The sequence below is a fragment of the Trachurus japonicus genome, chromosome 20 (genome assembly GCF_045865225.1).
Source record: "Trachurus japonicus isolate A0001 chromosome 20, Traja_1.0".
Taxonomy (NCBI): domain Eukaryota; kingdom Metazoa; phylum Chordata; class Actinopteri; order Carangiformes; family Carangidae; genus Trachurus; species Trachurus japonicus.
The window spans coordinates 24,348,240-24,371,931 of NC_140926.1; the positions used below are offsets into that span (position 1 = coordinate 24,348,240).

General features: G+C 43.7%; 1 protein-coding gene across 2 annotated transcripts; it reads right to left on the bottom strand.

Moving 5' to 3' along the window:
• Positions 1-1,831: 1,831 nt before the first annotated feature.
• inhbaa (inhibin subunit beta Aa) lies at positions 1,832-21,792 on the bottom strand. 2 transcript variants are annotated; one of them, XM_085763162.1, is made up of 3 exons: positions 21,669-21,792; positions 20,415-21,279; positions 1,832-4,388 (listed from the first exon to the last, which is right to left on the bottom strand). In XM_085763162.1, exons 2-3 carry the CDS (start codon positions 20,995-20,997, stop codon positions 3,562-3,564), a joined length of 1,410 nt encoding a protein of 469 aa, XP_085619288.1. In that variant the 5' UTR covers positions 20,998-21,279; positions 21,669-21,792; the 3' UTR covers positions 1,832-3,561. The 2 variants fall into 2 exon arrangements, with proteins under 2 accessions (XP_085619288.1, XP_085619287.1); XM_085763161.1 differs by having other exon boundaries at positions 20,415-21,792.
• Positions 21,793-23,692: the final 1,900 nt, after the last annotated feature.

Here is a 23,692-nt window from a genome sequence, read left to right on the forward strand (position 1 = left end):
AAAACAAAAAATACTGTAAAATAAATTAGATTAGAAAAATGCCACAAGCACATTTGATTTGTACAACAAAGCAATGCAACATACTGGAATCTTGATTTCCATATATACAGAATAAAAAATAGACTTTTTATTCGTTGTCCACTTTGTTCAGTGTCAGTATTTTTTCATCTTGATAAAAATCTGAACAACTACAACCACTTCTTTTATTCCTTTTTTTCAACTTTTTGCTTCTTTTTGAGGCATTTTTTTCTGCACTGACATACGTTTGTGTCCATGAAAGCACAGGACAACGAGCCTGTCCAGAAGAGTCCAGAAGAAAAGGGTCCACTCTCTTTGCAAACAATAACAAAAAGAAGAAAGTAAAAAATAAGACGTAACATGTGTGACTTCATCAAAAAGGGACCAATACTCCAAAACTTTTGGTGAACAAGTAGACAATACTGATATAAACATATACAATACAGAAACACTCAGAAATCTGATTGAACAACGTTTGTTTTCTTCCCAAAACAGAACAAACGACAGTGAATTTTCTCATTTTTGTTTTTTGTTGTGTTTTTTTTTTAGCTTGTGATGAAATAAAATAAGAGAGTAAAGCATTGTGGGAAATGGAGTTCTTAGTGTGCAGGGTGGAAACGTCAGAAACGAAACATCACAACTCAAAATGACCAAAAACTAATACGAAAAACTATAAAGCATAAATAAAACATCAGTCAGTCATGATTACCAAAGCAAAACACCACCTTGTTTTTTTTTTTAACTTCAAAGAACCGTGAACTTCAGTAATTTTTTTTTTCTTTTTAACAAAATGGACATTAACCATGTTGTAAATAAGGTGTTTTTATTCTCTTGAACTTCAATCTTTTTGTTTCTTACGCAAACAAATAACTTGACTCTTTGGTGTTCTAAAGCAAACTAAAACTGGACACTGGACAATTTCTCCACAAAAAACTCCATCTCTTCCTCTGAGAGTGAACACACTGATCTATAATGTCACTTATAATCTTATTGTCTCGGGTAGAAAACTCAGTTGGTTGCTCTTCACACCAACCCAAAGTATTAAAGGTTCATTTTTATATAAAAACAGACCTTTAAATTCATCCAAAGTGCATCATAGCTGATTAGAGTTGATTAGTTGATAGATGGATATCCATTAGCCTATTAACTATTCTGAAAACCATTAATAATTCAATTAGCCTACTAGCAATTTTGCTGGTTGAAGCTTTTCAGATGTGGCAATTTCCTGCTACTGTTTTGGACTGTCTTGCACTGTTTTCAGACATTTTACTGACGGGTCAAGTAGTCGATAATGAAAACACCCATTAGTTGCTACCCTTTATCTGATTACAGCTGCTACCTTGGTGATGAAGGCTAATAGGCCTATGAACCCTTAGCCTTGAAGCGGGCTAATATTGAGAATAGGGTAATTTTATTAAAATGACTCCTCTTTACTTATTTCAAGGGTGAATTATTTCAATAGTATCATATTAAAATTTTGAATCTTAAGTGTTACTGATAAAACATCTAGCCTACCATACAACCTCAGAGTGTAAATCCCATATGACAATTCTCTTTGCTAATGCTAATCACTGTCTGTCCCTCAGTCAGACAGCTGACTTAGTGTAAACATCCACCAGAGACAAGGATATAAACAATGTTTAAAGGGTTTTGTTCTGGTGCTTTTAGTCTGTTTTGTTCTCTTTTGGGGATGCAGCTAGCTGTAGCTTGGCTAAAGCTGTAGCTACCAGAAGGGCCACTAAACTGTCACTCATGAGATTTTGTTCTTTTGATCTATGTTTCTTTTTTTAAGTGCCTTTTGTTGTCACTTTAAGTAAAAGTCCTTGCAGAAAATGACTGACGGATAGTTCCTGATGTGTCGTGGTGATCTCCAGTGGTGCAATTACTCAAGAGATTAATACTGACATCAACACCATGTTCTACAAGCTCATGTCTATACGGCCTAAACAGCTTGATACAGAATATATTTGTCTAAAGTTAGCTTGCGTTCGGTGCTAGTTGACCGGCTAGCATCGCTACATTTCGCTAACATGTTAGCTGTTGATTTGATGATTTATCCAATCAGAAGCCTCCACAGCTGAAGTGTGTTCACTTGCAGTTCCTCTAACAAGTCTTGTGGGCACTGCAGCACAGAGTTCAAAACTTGCACATAGCCTATATAGGCCTTTTTTTAAACTTGATATTTCAGATATTCTATGACTCTGAGCAAAATTAGAATAGAGATTCACTTGTGCTTGAATGTACTTTTATTAACTTGCAGCTTGGAATAGTTGTGAAACAGCATTTCAAGTTAAAACACATGAAAAACCCAAATAGTGAAGTTTGGTCATTTTAGTGTGTTTAATCATTTCAGTATTTTGAAAATCCTGGCTGCCGCCTCAGTTCATGAAAGAGAGAACATTTAAAGTGATTGATTTGACTGACAGGTGAGTCAGCCAATCACACTCAAGCTACGTACTTTTGCCCATTCAAGGAGCAACCCACAGTTCAGGCTTGAAGACATTTAGAAACCTACAGGCGACACGTGCCGTGACTGTGAGGCCAGAGCAACGCATGGCAACGCATCAACAGGGGATCAAACCTGTGACCTGTCACACTTGTACACTGAACCCTGAACAGGAAGCTCCGGTCTGTTTAGTCTGTGGCTGATCCGAACACGAGTGTCACTATAGTGCAAAACATGAAAACGTTTGTAACGCTTCTTTAAAAAAAAACAAAAAAACAGACAAAACAACACAAATGCAGCCAAACAAAAAATATTATTAATAACAATAACAATAACAATAATATTATTAATATACTTACTGACAATAATAATTATAACATCAATATGGTAACCATGGTAACATAAAAGAAGTGTTTGGTTCCAGCAGCCAGGCCAACTTGTTTCTTTCAAGTATCTCTCAACACACAAACATACGCACATATTTTCACACTTGAGTGGACGAAAACAAACACACAACCACACACAGATTTATACTTCAAAAAAACAAAAAATACAAAAGAGTCTTTTTCTTTCATCCTCGTACATTTTGAAAAAGTAAACAGTTGGGAAACGAAAAAAACAAACAAAGTAAAATACAATAAGATCATAATACGTGAAACAAGTTGCATAGTTTTGAGATTTTTTTTTTTTTTTTTTTTTTTTTGTTCGTAGTTTTTCAGGCACCACATCTCTCCAAGGTTGGACTGGTCGAGTGGTGCTTGAACGTCTCAGCCACATAAATAAGCCTTGCTCCCTCCGTTTGTAACAAAAATATATTAGATATTCTTTTTTTTCTATCTTTTTTCTTTAATTTTTTTTTTTTTCTGAAAGTGCCATTGGGACTCTCTGAGTTCTGCTGTATGAGTCCGGAGAAGAGGCGTTATCCTGGAGAGGGACAGAGGGAGGAGGTGAAGACTGAAACGCAGTAGACGTGATGAACTCATCTTTCTTTCTTCCTTCCTTCCTTCCTTCCCTCCCTGTCCTCTCTCTTTCTCTCTCTCTCTGGGTTCAGAGGTCCTTCTCCTCTCTGCTCCTCTCCAGTCCAGTCTGTTTTGTGCTTATGAGCAGCCGCACTCCTCCACGATCATGTTCTGAATGTCCTTCTTGATGATCTTCTGCTCCTCGTTGTAGTAGAGCATGGACATGGCTCGTAGCCGGGTGGGCACGCAGCACGACTTGAGGTTCTGGAAGGGGCTGTAGCCCTTCATGCGGTAGTGGCTGATGACGGTGGAATGGAAGGACAACGTGGACCCGGTGATGCTCACCACGTGGGAGGGGCACTCGCCCTCGCAGTAGTTGGCGTGGTAACCGGGCGGCGCGATTATCCAGTCGTTCCAGCCGATGTCCTTGAAGTTGACGTAGAACTGCCGCTTGCAGCAGACTCGCACCTTCCCGTCGCACTCCAGGCCTCGCTTCCTCCGCCTCCGCGAGTCACCGCCGTCGCCCTGCCGCACCACGGCCATGAGGAAGGGCCGGTGGGACTGCTCCCTCTGGTTGGCGCGCTGCGACCCCGCGTCCGAGCCGCCCGAGACCAGGATGAGCGTGGCGCCGGCGTCGGCGCAGAGCGGGCAGGACACCCGGAGGCGCAGCGCGGGGGGGCCCTCGCCGCCCGCCAGCAGCGACTGCACCGCCGCCGACACGGGGAAGGTGTGCCAGCCGCTGCGACGGGTGTCCACCGTCTTCTCGGCCAGGAGGATCTCGTCCTGCGGCAGGGACTGGTGTCCGCTCTGCAGGCGGCGCTGCTGGAAGAGGCGGATGGCCACTTTGGCTCGGCTGCGGTTGGTCTTGGACAGACGGAGGAAGAGCCAGACGTTAGCCTGCTCCACCAGAGACAGGTCGCCTCCTTCTTTGGAGAGGACGAAGTTCACCACGCCCTGAGAGTCACCTGAGACAGAAAGGACAGGGACAGGGTTAGGACAGTTATGATGAAAACTCTGCTCTCTGATTGGCTGACAGCTTTTCTTAACAGTTTAACCTTCCACCTTTTTCAATGAACATCCATTGTTAAAATCCAGCGTTAATAGATGCATGCCTTTACTATGACAACTACTGAAACCATGGAAACATAAACACACAATTCCACCGGAAGAGCAAAACCGGCTTCCGTTTTTGACGTTCGGAAACTTGTGGATATAGTGAGCTTTAGGTAACCATGGCAATAATATAATCTGTAGTCCTCAGCAGACATGTCCCACTGTGGAAACACTCCAGTGTCTTTACTGTAGAGACATGAATTCAATCTGTCACACACACGTCCTCATCTCATGGGTGTGTGAGCCACATCTAAGCTACAGTATAGATGCATCTACATTCAGCATCTCCACCATGACCTCACACACACACACACACACACACACACACACGCTCCTCCTGCTGACTCAGCAGCAGTGGTTGGAGGTTTTGGAGTCAGGCAGCGTTTAAAGCAGCTAATGGTTCCCTGAAGGAGAACTGTTGTCATCACTGCAGCTTGAAAAGCACGAACAAACGCTGCCCAGAGAATTATGGGAAAGTTTTAGAAGCTGTGGCTGTTTCCAGACCAGAGGAGGGCTTTAATTGCAGAGTAACTGCCCTCAGGTTGGTAGCAGCAGGTAGGCAGTATTCAGTAGTCAGAGGGGCCCGGATGGAGCTGAGCTCAGGATTGGTTTTCTTCACTTCTTGGTTACTTTTCAGTGTAACTATTCAGTTCGTCAGAAAAATATCACTTTTTTTCTGAAAATGACTTTTTCTGACGCTGACAGGAAACAAAGGAAAACGACTTTCTGCCTGGTGATTGGGTTCGATAAAGCTCCAACCTTCAGTCAATCAATAAGCAGCTGCAGTAGTTTGATCACATGTATCTGTGCTGCAGGTTTATCTCTGACTTTACCTTCTTTTACTTTTTCTTTGTTTAGAGACAAAAGTTTAGAACACGCACACACACACACACACACACACACACACACACACACACACACACATATATGTCCAGACAGGTATTCTACATTTCCTAGAAACCTGGAGGCCAGGCACCGAGCTAATGACCACTTTGAAGACCGAGTCACCATCCACCAACGTTACATAAGATCTTTGCATCACCTCTTCTTTGCTCTCTCATTGTGTGTGTGTGTGTGTGTGTGTGTGTGTGTGTGTTGCCTTTAGCTCGTGGGCGTCAATACAAAAAAAAAAGTCTAAGTCACGATTTGAGAGTTTATGAATGTCAGCAGCAGTGATGCTTTGTTAATGTGTGTGTGTGTGGAGGCGTTCGGCACTTTAGCGAGTCCATTAACGCCGTTTACGCGACAATTCGGAGGCGATTATCTCACTTACATCATCACCACTTCAGAGGGATTAAAAAATAAAAGCCCTGTTCATTCATCGTTTCTTAGAATAGTGTTTGTGTTGATTCCTCCAGCAGGAAGAAGAGGAAGAATCAGAGTCTTTGTTTTGACTTGTGCAACTTCTAGCACTGAGAAAACTTTCTGAAGCAGGATCAGTCTTAACGTTAACAGTGTGAATTGTCAAACACAACAACACAGTGGACGGATGGTGATTTTCTCTCAGCTTGGAGCCTCACCGGCAGTGGAGGGGAAATGCTAATAGCACGTTAGCAGCACAAAGTATCAGCTGGAAGGGCGAGTGGGGCCCGGTGTGTCCGCGCACAGCCGCTTATTACGGCCCTGTAATGACAGACGAGCTGTGATTTACAGTCACACGCCGACTTCACGGCCGTGTCGCACACAAACATCACTATTAACCGCACAGCAGTGTCATGACAGTGAACTCATCGCCAGCTTCTCGAGGCCCGGCTCAGTGCCGTGACTGTCCAACACTGTGACTCCTCACTGTGGCGTTTGTGTCTGAAAAGCAACAAGCTGTTTGGATGCTTAAAAACAACACAACCTCCCATGAGGCTTTTAGTGTATCGGATAATAAACAGCTTGTCTGGTTCAACAAATGTTAAGATTTGAGACGCTAAAACCAAAAGAAAATGTATCAATCAATGCTTTTGTTGGAACAATCGTGCCTAGAATATCAGCAAAGAATTCTGGGATATGATCTCTTGTGTTAGGGTCGCCACTGAGCCCTTTTTAGGTTTTTAATGCATAAAAGTACCACAGAAATGTGTTTATTAAATCAAGGCTTTTTGACTCTATATAAACAATTTTTTTTTTTTCCCCCCACAAAATTCTCTGTTTAGGGTCGGTTGTGACTCGATTATAATGATAAGAACAATAATGTGAGTTAAAACAGAAAGTGTAAAACCAACCTTTTCATGGATAAGGAAGTCTAACAATGTAACCAAGAGATGAGAAACAAATGGGATGATAAATAATTGTTTTAGTGTGTTTTACAGCTGATTTAAGACACAAAACCGACCCTAACACAAGAGATGGGAGCAGAAAGCTATAAGAGGAAGGTTGGGGCCGATACCAAAAATATTAAAACCAACATCTTCATGGATAAGGGAGCCTAACAATGTAACCAAGAGAAAAAAATTACAGCTGATTTAAAACATGGGTCAGACCCTAACACAAGGGATGGGAGCAGAAAGCTAACACAAGACGAGGGTTGAAAAAAAAAATCTATGTTTTTGGGCTGATCGCACATGAATGAACATAACCCTCCGAACACATCACATGATGGTCTGTCACTACTCGTCCAGCTGATGGTTGTAATTCCTAAATAGTGAGTGAGGTGCAGCTGTCTCTGCTGCGTGTTGTTGACACGGAGCTAGAACAGAACTCCTGTCACGCGCTGCGCTGCGGTGGTGATAATAACTACCTTCAAAGTGGCTGTAGATGGAGATTAACATGATGTTTGGTTTAAGGTGTTAAAACCTCCATGGAGCAGGTGAGAAACAAGAAGCTCCAGCAGCTCATTTACACTCGGAGACAGCGAGCGCCTGTTTCCTGGAGTCGGTCCGACCTCTGCAAGCCTTCTCCTCACAGCTCATCGCTCTCCCTGTAATCCCCCTCCATTTACTTACCCATCTTTACAAACTCATGTCTCAACAACTCATAAAACCTGATTTCTGGCCCTCGTCTGCCCCCACAACACACACACATACACGCACGTACACACACACTGTTTGTCAGGCAGGAACTGTGTTTGGACAGAGCAGCCAGAGAGAAATGTGTGTGTGTGTGTGTGTGTGCAGGACACTGAAACACAGTTGCTCTGGAGAAATCTACATTGTCAGGGTTTCTTGTTACTTCTCATCACCTCATCTGATTAAAAAAAGACACAACAACAATTTAGAGAACGCCACGATACAAAACAGGATCTTCTGAAAGAAACAGTGACATTTTTGAAAAAAAAGCTTCATTTAGACAAACGCCCAATTTAGATCAGGGTTGTAACAATAATATACCCAGTCTAAACCATGAAACACTCACTTTAGACCATCAAACAGCCGGTCAGATCACAAAAAACTCAATAAATATCCACTCAATACAGATACACTGCAAAAACTCAAAATCTTTCCAAGAATATTTGTCTTATTTCTTCTCAAAATGTCTAATTCCTAATCAAAACTAAACTCTTTTCACTTAAAATAAGACTCATCACCTAAAAATGAACTTGTTTTGAGATAATTTTCATTTGTTTCAAACAAGTTTTCACTTGAAATAGGTAGAACAATCATTTCAAGTGAAAATATGCTTGAAAGAAGTAAAACGTGTCTAAAAACAAGCTACTTTTTAATGTGATGAGTCTTATTTTAAGTATAATGAGATTTGTTTTGACTAGAAATGACATTTTGACTAGAAATAAGACAAATATTTTTGCAGTGTAATCCCAGAGTTTGGCTGTAAATGACCCTTCTACGACCACCAAAGACTCAGTGTGGACCATCAGAAGTCCAGTGTGGGCCACCAGTCATCAGACGACCACGTTGAAACATCGATGACATAGTGCTGCTGAAGTTGCTGAGAGCGTGTGTGTATGTGTGTGTGTGTGTGTGTGTGTGTGTGTGTGTGTGACGCAGAAATCAGGCAGGATAAACTGACATCTGAGCCAGACATCATCATCCATCAGCAGCAGCAGCAGCGGCCTCCAGAGATTCTCAAAACTCTCCCATGAGCCTCTGGGGCGTATTATGATTTTGATTTATCAGACGAAGCCTCTCTGAGCAGCTAACAGAAACTAAACAAGAGATCCTGCCAACATGGGACACAAACACTGGTCGGTATGTTGTTAAAAGGACTGTTGGTTTATGATAAATCTTATTAAATCCTCTGTAATCCCCCTCCCCCCACACACACACACACTTAAACATACACACACATAGGGAGAGAGACGCACTGTGGAGTCATCTGTTGAGCAGACGTTTGAGAGATTAAGTTGTGTGTTATCAGACACCTGGAAGTCGACACTGCAGCCTGCTGTTTCGGCAGCGCTGCATGGACTTCTTCAGCAGCTGAAACAATAGACCACGTTTCCTAAAAGCATCAAAGTTGCCAGGATGTCAAATATAAGAACCAATGCATGTGCACCAGCTTCATAAATCCTCTTGTTTGCTACTGTAATGCTCTCACAGCAGAGAAAACAACATGCAGGGCCCCGAGAGCCTCAGAACTGTGAGGGTGGCTCCTGTCTTTTATTTCCTAGCGAGGCCCCGTCTCAACCGGACCGTGACATCTGGAATATTTTTTCGTCGGCCTCGTGCCGGGTTTGTTTGAAATAAATCAAAACAGCTCCAGTGAATTAGCAGGTTTGTTAAAGCCTTGATTATTTCTTGCTGTTTGTTTTAAATCAACATTTGGTATGACCGACGGTGAGTGTAAACATTACTTTTACTGTTGCATCGGTCTGTTCTGTAGCCAAATCCTGGGCCTTAAAGGGGACATATTATGGAAACATCACTGTTTGAAGGCTCTTTAACATGTATTTAGGTGTTTGTCTTGCCTTCTGGCCCCAAAATATGAGAATTGACAAAAAAAAAATCTGTAATGTGCAGGCTCCCTAGATTGAAATCTATGTGGTTATATGAGCTGTTCCCTCAGTGATGTGACTAGTTTTCAAATTTGCATAATCCCACCCCTACCTGGTACCAGTAGAAGGGGCGGGTCAAGCAGTGGTTCATTTGCATTTAAAGGTACAGACACTGAAAGCAGCCGTTCTGAACAGGGCTGTTTAGAGAGGATGAAAAGAGCTGTGATGTTTGATCCTTGGGGGATTTTGACTGAAGCATGTCACAGACATGTCTTTAAGACACCTGGGAACTATTTTAATTTGAGGGAAAGGGGCAGAATATGTCTCCTTTAATATCCCACAATGCACTGGAAAAGTCACAGTTTAATGGTGTCATCAACTTATACTAACTGGGAAAGAGTCTGGCTATTACCTCGTAGGTTTTTGTTAACTAACAAGATCAAAGAGATATCCTTTAAAATGATTCACAGTTTTTTTTTCCAATAAAGATTGAAAAAAAAAACGAAATAAACACAGGTTTTTCTTTTTACTTGATAGAATGCATCGTCCCATGGTGGAAGGAGGAGGGGTAAACTGAACTGCAGTGGGTGTGGCCACGTAAAGGAAGCGGAGCCTGAGCTGTGGCTCTGCTAATTCTGGATCTGACTGTTGACACCGGTGAGCGAACACACCCTCCATCCTCTGTTGCCTGTGTTTACTGAGACTTTGACAATGACCAACACACACACACAGTGTACCCATCTGTCCAAACAACACACTGTATCCCTGCGTGTGTGTGTCTGTGTGAGTCGGTCATTGTCCGTCATAATCCCGTCTTCAATGGGTGAGCTGCTTTCAACAGGATCTGCAAACCTGCCAGTGGCTTGTGTGTGTTTGAACATGCGCGAGTGCGTGTTTCTTCTCATGGTTTTTCTTCTACTTCTGTGGCCTGTTGCCGTTGCATACATGACCTTTTGTTTCTATTTGGCTTTGGCCTTCAACCGTTCACAAATTAAAGGAGAGACGGGGCGGAGAGCAGCTCGTGACGGGACTCACAGTTTGCACAGCTGGTTCTTTCAGATGTTTCTGGCTGATGATGGAGGAGATGAGTTAGAGGAGGAGGAGGGATCTGTAAGGTACGGTGGGTTGGATGTGACAGATATGACAGATCGACACCGGAGGACTTCCTGCCTCTCCCTCCTCTCTGACTATCAGGTTTACATTAAAGGGATCAGTCTCTCTCCATATCTCTGCAGATCTTTGCAGCTACAAGTTCCATCCAACCCCTTCATGCTGAACTCAAAGGAAAGCTGAGGGTTTGTTTGCTTTAACCAAAAACTGCATTAACTGTTAAAAGACATTTTTACATGCTAACCACACTAAAGCGCAGACAAATACTCACTATAGCCACAAATGTAGATGAATTATCTGCTAAAAAAAATGTACAGTTTCCAGCTGTTTGTTTGATTTAAGAACTCCAGTGAACAGCTGTTTGTTTTGAATGAAACTCTGTATTTGAAGTGTTGATGAATGTTTTTCACAGGAAACCACAGGAGTAAGAACGAGTCTGTCTTTACTCCCGTTTACCATTGAAAGCACCACAGTCAGCCTCTTAGTTTACATTAGGCGGAGGGGGCTCGGTCAACCCCCTCCCCTCTACACACACACACACACACATGGTGTCTTATATGTTGATTCCTGATGATAATAAAGAATATATTCCCACATGAACTCGCAGGTTCAGTGTGTGGGCCCAGGTTCAGGAAGCAGCTTGTTTACAGCTTTAGATTCCTGACATTTACACTGCAAAAACTGAAAATCTTTCCAAGAATATTTGTCTTATTTCTAGTCAAAACAAATCTCATTATTTGTAAAATCACATAAAGGGTAGCTTGTTTTTACTACTTGAAATAAGTAGAAAAATCTGAGAATGTGCTTTCACTGGCAGATTTTTCAACTAATTTGAAGTGAAACTCTGTTTGAAACAAGTGAAATTATCTCAAAACAAGTACATTTTTAGGTGATGAGTCTTATTTTAAGTAGAAAGACTAGAAATTAGACATATTGACAAGACATATGACAAATATTCTTGGAAAGATTTTCAGTTTTTGCAGTGTAGAGCTAATGTGTAAAGATATAATATAACCTAAACATAAGGAGAGTGTGTATTAGTCTCTGTAAACCTGCAGAGAGGCAGCAAGAATCCAGCTTTGGTCACATGACTCTGAACCCTGAACTCACAAGACATCCCCTGTGATGTCAGTGTTTAACTACTGGTGTAAACACTGTTAATGGAGTGCAGGTAACTTGACTTGGGCGTGTTAACCCCTCAGTGTGGACTGGAAGGCTGCGTGGGACAGAAGTCTGCTCTAGACCCGAGATCAGAGAGTCGACGCCCTGCTCAGGATTATTGGCACCACATGTGAGTCAGCGGGGCTGTGTTAGTAAACACACACACACACACACACACTAGAGCAAGCTCTCTAGATGTGAAACAAAATCTGTGTAACGCTGTCAAACAACCAGTAAACAAAAGCGGAGAGGAAGCTTTTTTGGGCAGCGTCGGCGTCTTGAGAGGAATGTCCTGAATGCCAAACTCACTCACCATCAGCTGAAGAGAGAGAGAGAGAGAGAGACATCTACACTCACTGGATTTTGAGGTTTCTGTTGAATCAAAGCGACAGGCGGAAGAATATGATAAGATGAGGAGAAGGTCATGTTTTCACCAAACAGGGGCACCGGGCTGGGGCCAGAGTGACACACTGATACTCTAATGGGCCCACCAGGCGCTGGTCCAGGGAGACCCGAGAGGTCAAGGGTCAATTAAAAAACACCAAACAACTTGGGTCCCCCAGGAGAGGAGACATGGATCTAATCACGACGGATCAGATCAGTCCGCTGAAAGAGTTATATTCATTTTTTTTGCTTTATCCAATATATTTAGAGTAAATCAATAAAGAGAAGTCACCTCTATCAGACCTAATAACACCGAAGACAGCAGGACAACAGGAGACAGGTGAGGACACCTGCTCAGCACAGTAGCCAATCACAGCTAAGATCATCATTTCAAGGGCACCAACTTTGTCTTTGGTTTTTTCCCTATTTTTTCACGTGTATCCCAAACACATCACAGCAGAAACAGAGAAAAACACCTGTTGATGTCATATTAACATTACATACCATTTACAGATAGATGCCTATGTCACAAACATGAAAATATATTTTTTTCACTATTTTAGCATTTTCTATTAGAAATGAATTCCTAATGGAGATTTCAAACACAATCCCAGTAACCTGCAAACTTTCTATAGACACACATGATCCTCTGCAGTAGTTCAGCAACTTCAGGCTCAAGTCATATGACATAGGCATGTAAACAATGTTTTAGCAGATAAACCACAGTTAAATAAAGGTTAATCTGGTTCTGGATGCACTTCACATCTCTACACTGCTCCAGCCTCACTCTGCCTCTCTATGTGTAGAAGTGCATTTAAAAAACACTTGTTCTGGAGTAAAATGTAGCTTTTTGGTCAGTTGGTGTCGGTGTTAATTGACCCTGTACTTTTATACATTGTCTGCACTGTGTGTTTATGCGCTGTGCATATTCTGTGGTATTTTTACTGCTGCTGCCAGGCAACTTTCCCTTGAAGGGACAATAAAGAAGGAAAGCGACCGTGTGGTGGGGGGGACAAGGATAGAAGGCCGTCTCTCTTATGAGTTTGGTAGCAGTGTGAGCTGTAATTCTGTCACTTTGTGTCATCAAGTTGCTAAAACGGCCCCGTCACGTGCGCTGGCTGTTAGAACCAAATAAAACCCGACTGTGAAATTTTACAAAACTCCACTTCCAAACATGAAGAGACAGACTGTGGGAAACGAGAGCTGGGACCGGCCCCTCGAACAAAGTTCTCAGCTGCTCCGTCCTGCGCCGTTCTCCTCCTACAGTCATCTGACGTGTTTTTATTGTCATTTCAGTGTTTTAACAAAGTGATTTCATGGCATGTTTCTCATTTCCAGAGCATGTCTACAAAACCAGACTCTCTCTCTCTTGGGACAATAAAGTTTTGAGCTAAATTGAAGTTGAAGTGCCAGCTTTTAACTCACTGCGTGGCTCCGGATTCCCAGGCCGAGTTATTTATAATGAGAGCGCAGATAACCAGACCAATCTGACAGGCTGATCTTTCCACGCCAAGATACCAAAACGCAAAAAAGACACTTCTTAGGCTCAATTAAACTACATCTTCTGGAGATCTGGTGATGTTAAACTGTCTGTGAGTGAGTTTTGAGTGAATTCTGTTTGCAGACTGCACAGAGTCACTGTGATGTTGAGGAAAACATAGAAACATGAAGATTCTCATTGAAGTTGAGAAGCAGGTGTGAGTTTCATGTCAGCTCCACCTGCCCCGACCCCACCCACCCTCATCTGCTGAGAACTTCCTCTTCTCCTGAGACTGGCTCAGTGCAGAGGAGAAACAAAACTAAGACTTGTATCTTTGTTTTTGTCTCTTTATCTCTGCAGGAAAGCTCTTATCAGGACTGTTAGTGTAACAGCTTCCTGTTAATGTACCAACACATTAACATTTAACAATTACCGTTCTCCCCCAGCGCTCATCCTCAGTCATGTCCACACAGCTGCTCCCACACACACTGGGAACCTCCTCGTACGACCAGATTCATGCTGGGAGCGAGTGGGAAAGCTCCTGTTTCAGCCTGTAATAAGTACGGAGCCGACCACAGTCTCCCCATGTGGTTTGAAAAGGACCGAACGGGGAGTGTTGAGTCAGGAGGAGTCATTCAGGGACAGATACCAAGGCTGAGATGGTTTCGCTCCTCTCTCTCCCCCCTGTGTCTCTTTCCCACCGATTCCTCCCCCGTCCCTCCCTCTCTGTTTGAACTCGCCTGTATTTAGCGAGGCCACTGCTCGCTGCCTTCCTGTCCTCCCTGATTCCTCCCCGAGGGCCGACACAGCAGGCGGCTGGCAGAGAGCAGGCAAACACCGAGATGTCTCACTCTGACCACGTTTCAATGCACCGAGGACATTGCCCACTGGTTTGGCAGCGGAGGCACGGTGTGATTTGTCATGTCTGAGTTTAGAAACCTACAGTAATGCTGGAGATAGACCCTGATTTCAACTTGGACTCGTATAGAATAAAGCTTCACTTCATTCTCCAACCATCGTCCCAGGATGATGCCACAATGTGATCAATATTTAATAGGTAATCAATATTTAAAGGTCAATGCAGTTTTCAGGTAATGACTCCAGATAGGCGGGGCCTGAGACTACTTTGTTGTGACATAAGTCTTGACTCTGTAGCTCAGACAAAATGGCAACTAAATATGTAATTAAATACATAAATAAATGCAACATTTTGGTAATACAATTATTTAAAATTGAATTATAATTATTATTCTTTTCTTTTGGTCCTAGATTAGACCTAGACCTGCTTTTTAATCAAATTACATATGGGCATCTAACTTTATACAATATGGACCTTTAAGTACCAAATTATATTTGCAACTTACAGTTTTAATAACAGTTACTGAATCATTTACTTATTTTTTACACATGCGATATGATTTATCCCTTTGACAGGTTGGATGACTTCCATTAATATCAATAGTTGCATCATTATCAAATATCCACCTTTTTCCGAACGTCAAAAACGTAAGCCGGTTTTGCTCTTCCGGTTGAATTTTAAGTATACGTTTCCATGGTTTCGGTAGTCGCAGTAAATGCATGGATTTTTTTTTTCAATGAAAATCTGTAAAACGCATGGCACGCACAGTTAAAAGCCAGCGTTAATAGATCCATGCGTTTACCGCAACTATGACAACGACTGAAAACCATGGGAACGTAAACGTACAATTCCACCGGAAGACCATAGATGACGTTCGGAAACTTGTGGATAAAGGAGAAACATTTTTCCCAATACAAGCCTCTGATGGTTTATAACTGATCTATGGAATATTAGTAAATGATATGATCCAATGTAAATTAACGGCTAATTACTGTTCAGTAGCCTATTTGTTCATCATTTTTCATATTATTCCAGCTGATTCACTACGTTGTTATACGGCAGCCTCCACAAGATGAATTCCGCATGCTCACGTATTTGCGGACAAAACGCGACACAAGCAAGCTGCCGCCTACGGCAAGATTGTTGGTAGCTGCACGCTTCACCTGCTGCAGTGGAGGACTTCCCCTCACCTTCACCTGCAGACCTTATAGGTGAGTTACAACTATGACAAACAATTTTAACAGACAATTTTAAATTGACGCAAAATTCAGAACGCGCGGTGAGTCCTCAAACGTTTGATATAATTTTACCGCAAGTAGAATATACAAAGGTTTTGATGTAAAATCCTTTTTTTATATATGACTTTGGTAAAAATCAAGAGATGAGTCAATGATTAGTAGATACAGGATTAAAGCTGGGAAGTTTTTCATTGCAAGTGTTCTCCTCCACAGCTGACTCAGGATCAGAACATGAACACGAGGGAACGTGAGCTTGCTGGTGAGTAAAAAAAAATCTAAATTTGATCTGTAGTTAGCTGACAGTAATGACGCATTCATTTCTAAAATAACGACACTGAACTCTGTCTGTTAGTGTGAGTAATAACAGCTTTTGGTTTTTGCTCAATCTGCCAAATACAGTTGGAGTCGAGATTTGTACTGTAGGGGGGAAAAGTGTATTTGTTGGGGACTATTTTTAGCAGCGGATTAATCCACATTTGGTGCTGTAGTGAGTATTTGTGGCAGCAGGACGGTGTGTGTGGGACTGCGTCAAGAGAAACCACAGTGTGTGTGTTGTTGACGGTGATGAAGGGACGCGCGTGTGACTCACTGATGTGTTTTAATAGTTCAGGCTCAGAGGGAGAAGATGTATCAGACTGTGATGCACATCTTCAGCTTCATCCTCAGGATTTACACAATCTTCACATTCTTTTGTTGGGTTTTGTGTGTTTTTTTTTTGTGTGTGTGTGCATGTGTTTGTATGCACACACGCGCAGGTCTGGGCACAATCTGTAGTTGTTTACTATCGAGTGATTCATCTCAGCAGACATAGAGCATCTTTGGCTGCTGGTCACACATCAAAGCAGAGCCAAAATGATGTGGTGGGACGACGTCGGCTAAAATGAGCCGCCAGGGATTAAAAGCAGCAACGTTACGACGGCACGGACAGGGCCGTAAACACGCCATAAACACGGGAAGGCCACGTCACGCAAAGATGTGATGGATGGGGGGGGGCACGAAAGTTAGGAAAGAGCCAAAGCAGTCAGGGCTAGAAGAAGAAACAACAAAGAGGAGGTCAGCACATGCCAAGAAAAAGATGAGAGAGCAGGAGAAGAAAAGATGAAAAGAGCAAACGCAGGAGAAAAATGAGGGTTAGAGAAAAGAAAGCAGAAAAGGAAATATGCTAATTGTTGTTTATTTTCATAACAGACGGACACTTTCGTCTCCCTTTGTCTTTCCCTCTGCTGCTATGATTCGCCGTTTCTTCTCAGTTGTCGAAGGTCAGTGAACTCGAGCAACGGGTTGCTGGTTTGAATCCCCCAGACAGAGCCGGCCACCAGAATAGATCTAACAATAACCAGTTTATTCTGTCTGCCAGAAGAGGGAAGGCTAGATCGGGGTTAGAGAGAGAGAGAGAGAGATGAAAGTGGATTGTGGAATGTCGCTAATGATGTGTTCAATTAAGTTCAATTAGCCTAATTGTCCTCTGTGAGGACATAGAAAGAGGGAGGGGTGGGGGGGCTAAACAGAGCAGCCTGATGGATGGAGAGAGAGAGCGGCAGACAGATAGATATTGTGCCCGAGCGCCTAAAACGGGGAGATTGACACTTCGCCTCCGCCAAGAATCCAGTCATCCCTCCGCTCCCTGACTCGCCAATCTCTGTTGCCCAAAATAATTACTGAGGTCCCTGAATGCATCAGTTATTCCCAACAAAGCGCAGGACTGGAGGGGTGCAAAGTATTCTCACGGCGGGTTGTGTTACATCTTTAAAAAAAAACAACAAGGCTACATGGTTTCTTATGAAAAGTGACAGGGTTTTAAACGGCACCAGCAGCTGTTTGGTTAGAGCGATACTCTTTAGCTCTACACAGACCTTCAGCCCCGTTCAGCCCCTGGTTTGGTTTGGCTGTTTTTGTTGGAGGGAAAAAAGTACCGTATGAATATCGCAAATTCTCCAAAACCAAACCAAATTTACTGCGTTTTTGCCGTCAGCACTGGTTCTAAGGTGTTCAACTCATCAGTGTTGGAAATCAGTGGTTCTCAAAGTGGGGTCTGGGGACCCTCAGGGGTCCTTTAGAGGGTTAAAGGGAGTCCCAAACTTTTTCTCAAAATTTTACCACATTTTTTTTACATTTAAATTTCTTGAAATATTTCAACAAAATCCATGCCATTGGCAGTAATTTGAATATACATTGACTAAAAAGAGTAATGTTATTCAGTCTCAGAACAAATCATTGTGTATTTGTTACAAAATGTTGTCCAATGGGGGGTCAGTGGTCTAATTTGTGTCAGTTTAGGGGTCCTTGATGTAAAAAAGTTTGTTGTAAATGACCCGGGTGATGAGGTCAGAAACAAGCAGCAGAAAGATAACAGGACCATGGACCACCAGGCTGGTTGATGAGTTGTCTGGATGGTCCTTCTGACCTGAATGAGCAGTTGGCTGCTACATTCAGTCTCCAACTCGGTCTAGAGGTGGAGCAGGTGTTAAAGGAACCTGAGAGGCCAAACTCTGGGTCATAAATCGTGGTCTGTCTGAGTTTCTGAAGGGGTTCTGGAGGTCTGGCGTAGATTTAATTGGAGGTCTGAATGGTCTTTGCAGGTGTTACTGAGGAGTCACTGAGGATTGGTTGTAGGCACCATGAGGGTCACTCTCAGCTTTGTAATGACACTCTAATTAGTTTTAGTGGGTGAGTAAGCAGAGAGAGGAAGTGAGGGGATTCACGGAAAAAAAAATCCTTTACCCAGTTCTCTCTAGCGGCCACTAGCCAATCAAAAGTCATGATTTTTTGGGGAACCTGTCAGCTCTTTGTGTTTCATTCAGATCAAACAAACAGAAAAAACGTAGCAGGAGAGTTCCAGAGCCCATATTTGACAGAATCTTATTTAAAACTGTGGGAGAACTCCTTAATCCGGTGCTCTCCTTAAAATGAAGCTGCTGCTCTCCGCCTGTCTGCACAGACCCACTTCATAAAAATCTTTTCCATCTGCTGTTCCAGACTCTCGCCTACAGAAACTCAAACTGCAGCAGCAGAGAATCCAGAGGAGGAAGAGGACAACGTCACGGTCCCGCCCACACGGTCTGACTGACAGGTGAGCCCTCGCAAAGTGCAAGAAACACAACAAATGACTTTTTGCACAAGTTTCTATAGTTTCCCTTTAAGGGGTTTTCTGGAGATGAGTGAACTTGTACCAGGGAACATCAATCACAACCCATCAGTGACACTTTACATGACTGCTTTGCATTATCCAGAGGTAAATATGAAGTATTGATTAGATTTCTTCTTGTTTTTAACTGACCACTCCTAATATACAAAATATGCAATGAGAGCGTTTTCAGGAACATCTATAAATCCATCAGAACTTTCCTTCTCTAATTGTATGAGCACATTTGATGATGTATTTCATTAGAAAATCAAAAGAATCAGATCTGGGCAGTAAACTTGAAGACCCTGCGGTTTGATTTAAAGCAGCAGCTTCCTGGAGGAAGAAGTGATGAATGGCTCTGGAAAACGATGGGCAGCGCTGGAGAACCTGGAGCTGATGGTTAAAACACGGCCAATAGAAACACACACACTGGACCGACCGGGTTTTTCCAGTGTGTGTGTGTGCGTCTGTGTGTGTGTCAGACACTTTGCCGACAGCGAACGGCACAAGTGTGTATTGTGACCAAGCAGTGACCTGGATTTAAAGGTTAACCCTCCAAATTGACCCAATATGTTCTCTTCCTCCATCCTTCCTTCTTTTCTTCCTTTCTCCCTTCCTTCTTTCCACAATCCTTTTTCCTTTCCTTTCCTTCCTTCCTTCCCTTTGTCCTTATTTCTTCTTCCTTCTTCTTTTGATCCAGTTGACCTGATCTCTTCCCTCCCTCCATCTTTCTTTCCATCCTTTTTCCCTCCCTTCTTTCCCTTCTTCTTCCTTTCTTGAACAAATCTGTTCCCCCCATCCATCTTTCTGTCCTTCCTTTTCCCCACAACCCTTTTCCCGCCATTCCTTCCTTCCCTTCATCCTTACTTCTTCCTTCCTTTTTGACCCAATCTGTTCCCTCCCTCCTCCTATCTTTCCTTCCTTTTCCCCTTCCTTCTTTCCCTTCGTCCATCCTTCCTTCCTTCCTTCCTTGACCCAGGAGGACAACAGGAGGGTTAAACTGATATGAAAGGGGACGGAGGTCTGAGGGGACACCTGAGCTCCGCTGATGAGCAGAGGACAAGGACTGTTTTATCATTTACTTCCTTCTCTCTCTCTCTCTCTCTCTCTCTCCCTCTCTTTGTTTCTACTGTCTGTCAGAAAATGTTGCACTCGTACCATTTTAACACACACACACACGCATGCACACACATGAATCTCCTCTGACCTTAAGTAGATAATGAGGTATTCTTTGAAAACAGCAGGAGGTGATTACAGAGGTGTGTGTGTGTGTGTGTGTGTGTGCGTGCCGTTGGGTTCAGCTGCGTGAGTACGCAGGTGGAATTAAGCAGGTGGACACAGTGATCATTCTCAGCAAGCTGCATTTTTGTCTCTATACACACACACACACACACACACACAGTCGCACAACTCTAACATGCAAATCTGTGCGCACACACAAGTGGACTTGGCTGCTCTCCAAACACACTCACACAGGTTTCTGTTACACATTCCTTGACACTGCTAAAGATACAAAATGCAGATTAATGTGTAACTGCTGCTGGGAGCGCACACTCTCACCAACACACACACACACACACACACACACACATACAGTCATGATGGTCCTCTGTCTCTCCCCACACAGTTTGTTTTTCACTCACCAGCCTCGGCGAAGGTGATAATCTCCGTCGTGTCTTGTGCATCGCCGCCGTCTCCCATCTGACTGGCCGCCGCCGCCGCCGCGGCTGCTCCTCCTCCTCCTCCTCCTCCTCCGCGGCCTCCCCGCCCTCGCGCCCCCTCCTCCTCCCCTTCGATCTGCACGCTGCCGTCTTCCGCCACTCGCCCCACGTGGAGCTTGCGCAGGGCGTTGAGGAGCGCGGCGCGCGGCACGGGCCGGGTGATGTTGGGCCGAGCCTGGAGGTGCAGCATGTTGAGGATGTGCCTCTTCACCGCCTCCACCACGTCCTGCTGCGCCGCCTCTTCCTCCTCCTCCTGCTCGCCCGCCGCCGCCGCCGCCGTGCCCCCGTCGTTCCTCCTCATCCTGGCCAGGGCGCAGGACGGGCACTGGGAGTCAGAGTCGGAGGAGGCGGTGTCGGCGTTGGCAACCAGCGGCTGGTGGTGAGGATGGATTGTCAGTGAAAGCGGAGCGGGCTGGACTTTGAACGGAGGGTCCGAAGAAGAGCTGCAACTCTGGACCTGGACCAGGACCAGGATGGTCCAGCTGAGCAGAGGTAAGACAGACATGATGGCAAGGCAAGACGCCTGATTGGCTGCTGTGCTGGAGCGGCTGGGGTTTTGGTGATGCTGCCTGATACAGATGCACAGATGGAGCCGGGAGGAAAAAAAAGATGAAGAAAAGTTGAGTTTTGGCCAAAAGTGCGTGAAGAGGAAAAAGGAAAAAAAAAATTCAGCCCTGGATGAAAAAAGAAAAGTCTTCGCTCGGTCCGTCCTCTGCTCTCTTGTCTTTGTCTTTCTTCTCTCAGAAGTTCTCAGAAGCAGCAAAGTTCAGCTCAGCTCACAGTCCACCTGCGAAAACGGAGGGAAAAAAAAAGCTGTAAAGAAATGAGAGAGAGAGGAGGACAAAAAAGAAAAAAAAAAAAAACAACGCCGAGAGAGAAAATGAGTAATCCTTATCTTTTTTGTCAGGGACAGATGGCTGGAAAATGTGGAGGCGTCACAAGAAAGAAAGAAAGAAAAAGAAAAAACAACAAAAAAAAAGAAGAAGAAGAGGAAAAAACTCTGATGTGATGAATGGATGATGAAAAAGCAGAGAAGGAAAAACTATTTAGTGCAGGAGGATCCTTGTTCCCGATGTGAAGTCTCTGCAGAGTGTGTGTTCAGAGTGTGTGTGTGTTAGAGAGGCAGTTTGACTAAGTTCTCCCAGACGAAGGGAGTTCCTCTCTCGCTCTTTTTACCTCTTTTTCTCTCTCTCTCTCTCTGTGTTGAATGCATTCCCTCGCTCACCAGTTGAATGGTTTTACCGGAGTGGGCTGGACTCTCTCTCTCCTCGCTCTCGTCTTTCCCTCCCTCTGCTTCTCTCTCCTCTCTCCCTGGCAGCCTCCTACTGTAATTATACCACCCTCCCTCCTCCCTCCTCCTTCCATCCCTCTCTCTCTCTCTCTTCCACTCCAGTCTCCTCCCATCTCGCTCCATGACTCATAGCACTTCCAACTTTTACCTTCACCCTCCTCCCTCCTTCTCTCTCTCTCTCTCTTACTTTATTTATTTCTCCCCTCCCTGCCTGCCTCCCTCTGTTTGGCTGTTAATGGAGCAAAGCTGGGATTCCTTTATCCCTCCCCTCCCTCCCTCCCTCCCTCTCTCCCTCCCCTCCCTCCAGCAGTCCGCTGTGAATGAGTTACATGTTGAGGGGGGAAAATCTTGGATGACTTGGTCTTCGCCTGTGACTCTCCAGTCAATCTGTCTGACGGTCTATCAGTCAGTCAGTCAGACAGTCACAGTCTGGATGTGTTTAGTCTGGTTGCTATTCAGCTCCAGTCAACATAACATCACGGTTCATCACCGCGCGACCTCGTCTTGTCCGGCTGCTCCGAGCCTTTTTTCCTTCTTCCTTTTCGTCTTTTTTTCAGCTCATCTGAGATAAACTCTCAAATTGTCAAGGTTTTGATATTGACACGTGCCAGTATGATCCATCACACTAGAGAGCTGGAGTCATGTCCTCACTCAGGACAATCTGTCCTGATATGTCAAGGTGTTCACGTGGTAATCCTGGATGAGGGATCCCTCCTCTGTTGCTCACCCTGAGGTTTCTCCGATTTTTCCCTGTTAAAAGGGCTTTCTATGGAGTTTTTCCTCAGTGGATGTGAGGGTCTAAGGACAGAGGATGTTGTTATGATGCCATGTAAAGCCCTTTGAGATAAACTGTTTGTAAAAACGGGCTATACAAATAAAATTGGCTTGCCTTGCCTAACCCTTCAGCCAGGACCCTTTCATCAGTAGATGAAAAATGAACCAATTATTCATTGATTCCAATCGAAAAAGTCAATCTTTTGCTGGTTCCTGCTTTTCAGATGTGATGTTTTACAGCTTTTCCTGAGCCTGACCAGCCTAGGTACTGTTACAACTCTTCTAAAGTGTGTGTGTATATATTTATACACTCAGGGACATCAATGTGAAGATATACCAGCAAAGAGAAATGTGTCTTGTTGTAATAAGTGGTTGAAACAAGCAGGATGTCCTATCTGAAGACTCCCTCTGTCTTCAGCCCTGTTAAATATGGGACAATGGGACTGTGGCCAGGTGAGAACAGATGGTCCTGTAGGGCAGGCAGGGACCGTAACCCACCGACACCACCACTTCCATTCACTTGTCCTCTGGTCATTTGTCTGAATCACTTCCTACCCTTCAAGGTGGTCGTCCTCTCTCTTTTGTTCTTATCATCATCACAGTCACCGTGTCATCATCGGGAAAATCCCCTCACTGTTCTCCACAACTTCTTGAGAAGCCAGTTACCAATTGGCTTATAAACACACTCATTCCTCAGAAGCATTATACAGTAAACCACAGGTGGAGTTTGTCACTGTGGTTGGTTTTTATCGAGAAATTATCCAGTAACAATTTACAGATACTGAATGTCTTCTGCTGCGGTGCTGCTCCTCAGTACTTAGAATAGATTCTAGGAATGTTTCCTAAACTGTCTAACAATTATGGTTTTTTAGGGTGTTCTAGCGAAGTTCCCAAAAGTAGAGGGGTTCTGGAACCATTCAGCGATCTAAAGGAGTTCCGAACAGGGTCTATTTTAAGGCCAAAACACTCCTGAAGGCTTTTATGTGAGTTCTTCAGATGGTTCCGGAGAGTTCAGCAGTTGATCTACTGACATTCTTAGGAGTTCTTAACAGCCTGAAAATGTCAAATATAAATGGGTTTCTAAATGTCATGTTGAAAGAATTGGAAGATGTTTAAGAAAAGGGCACCGGAAAGG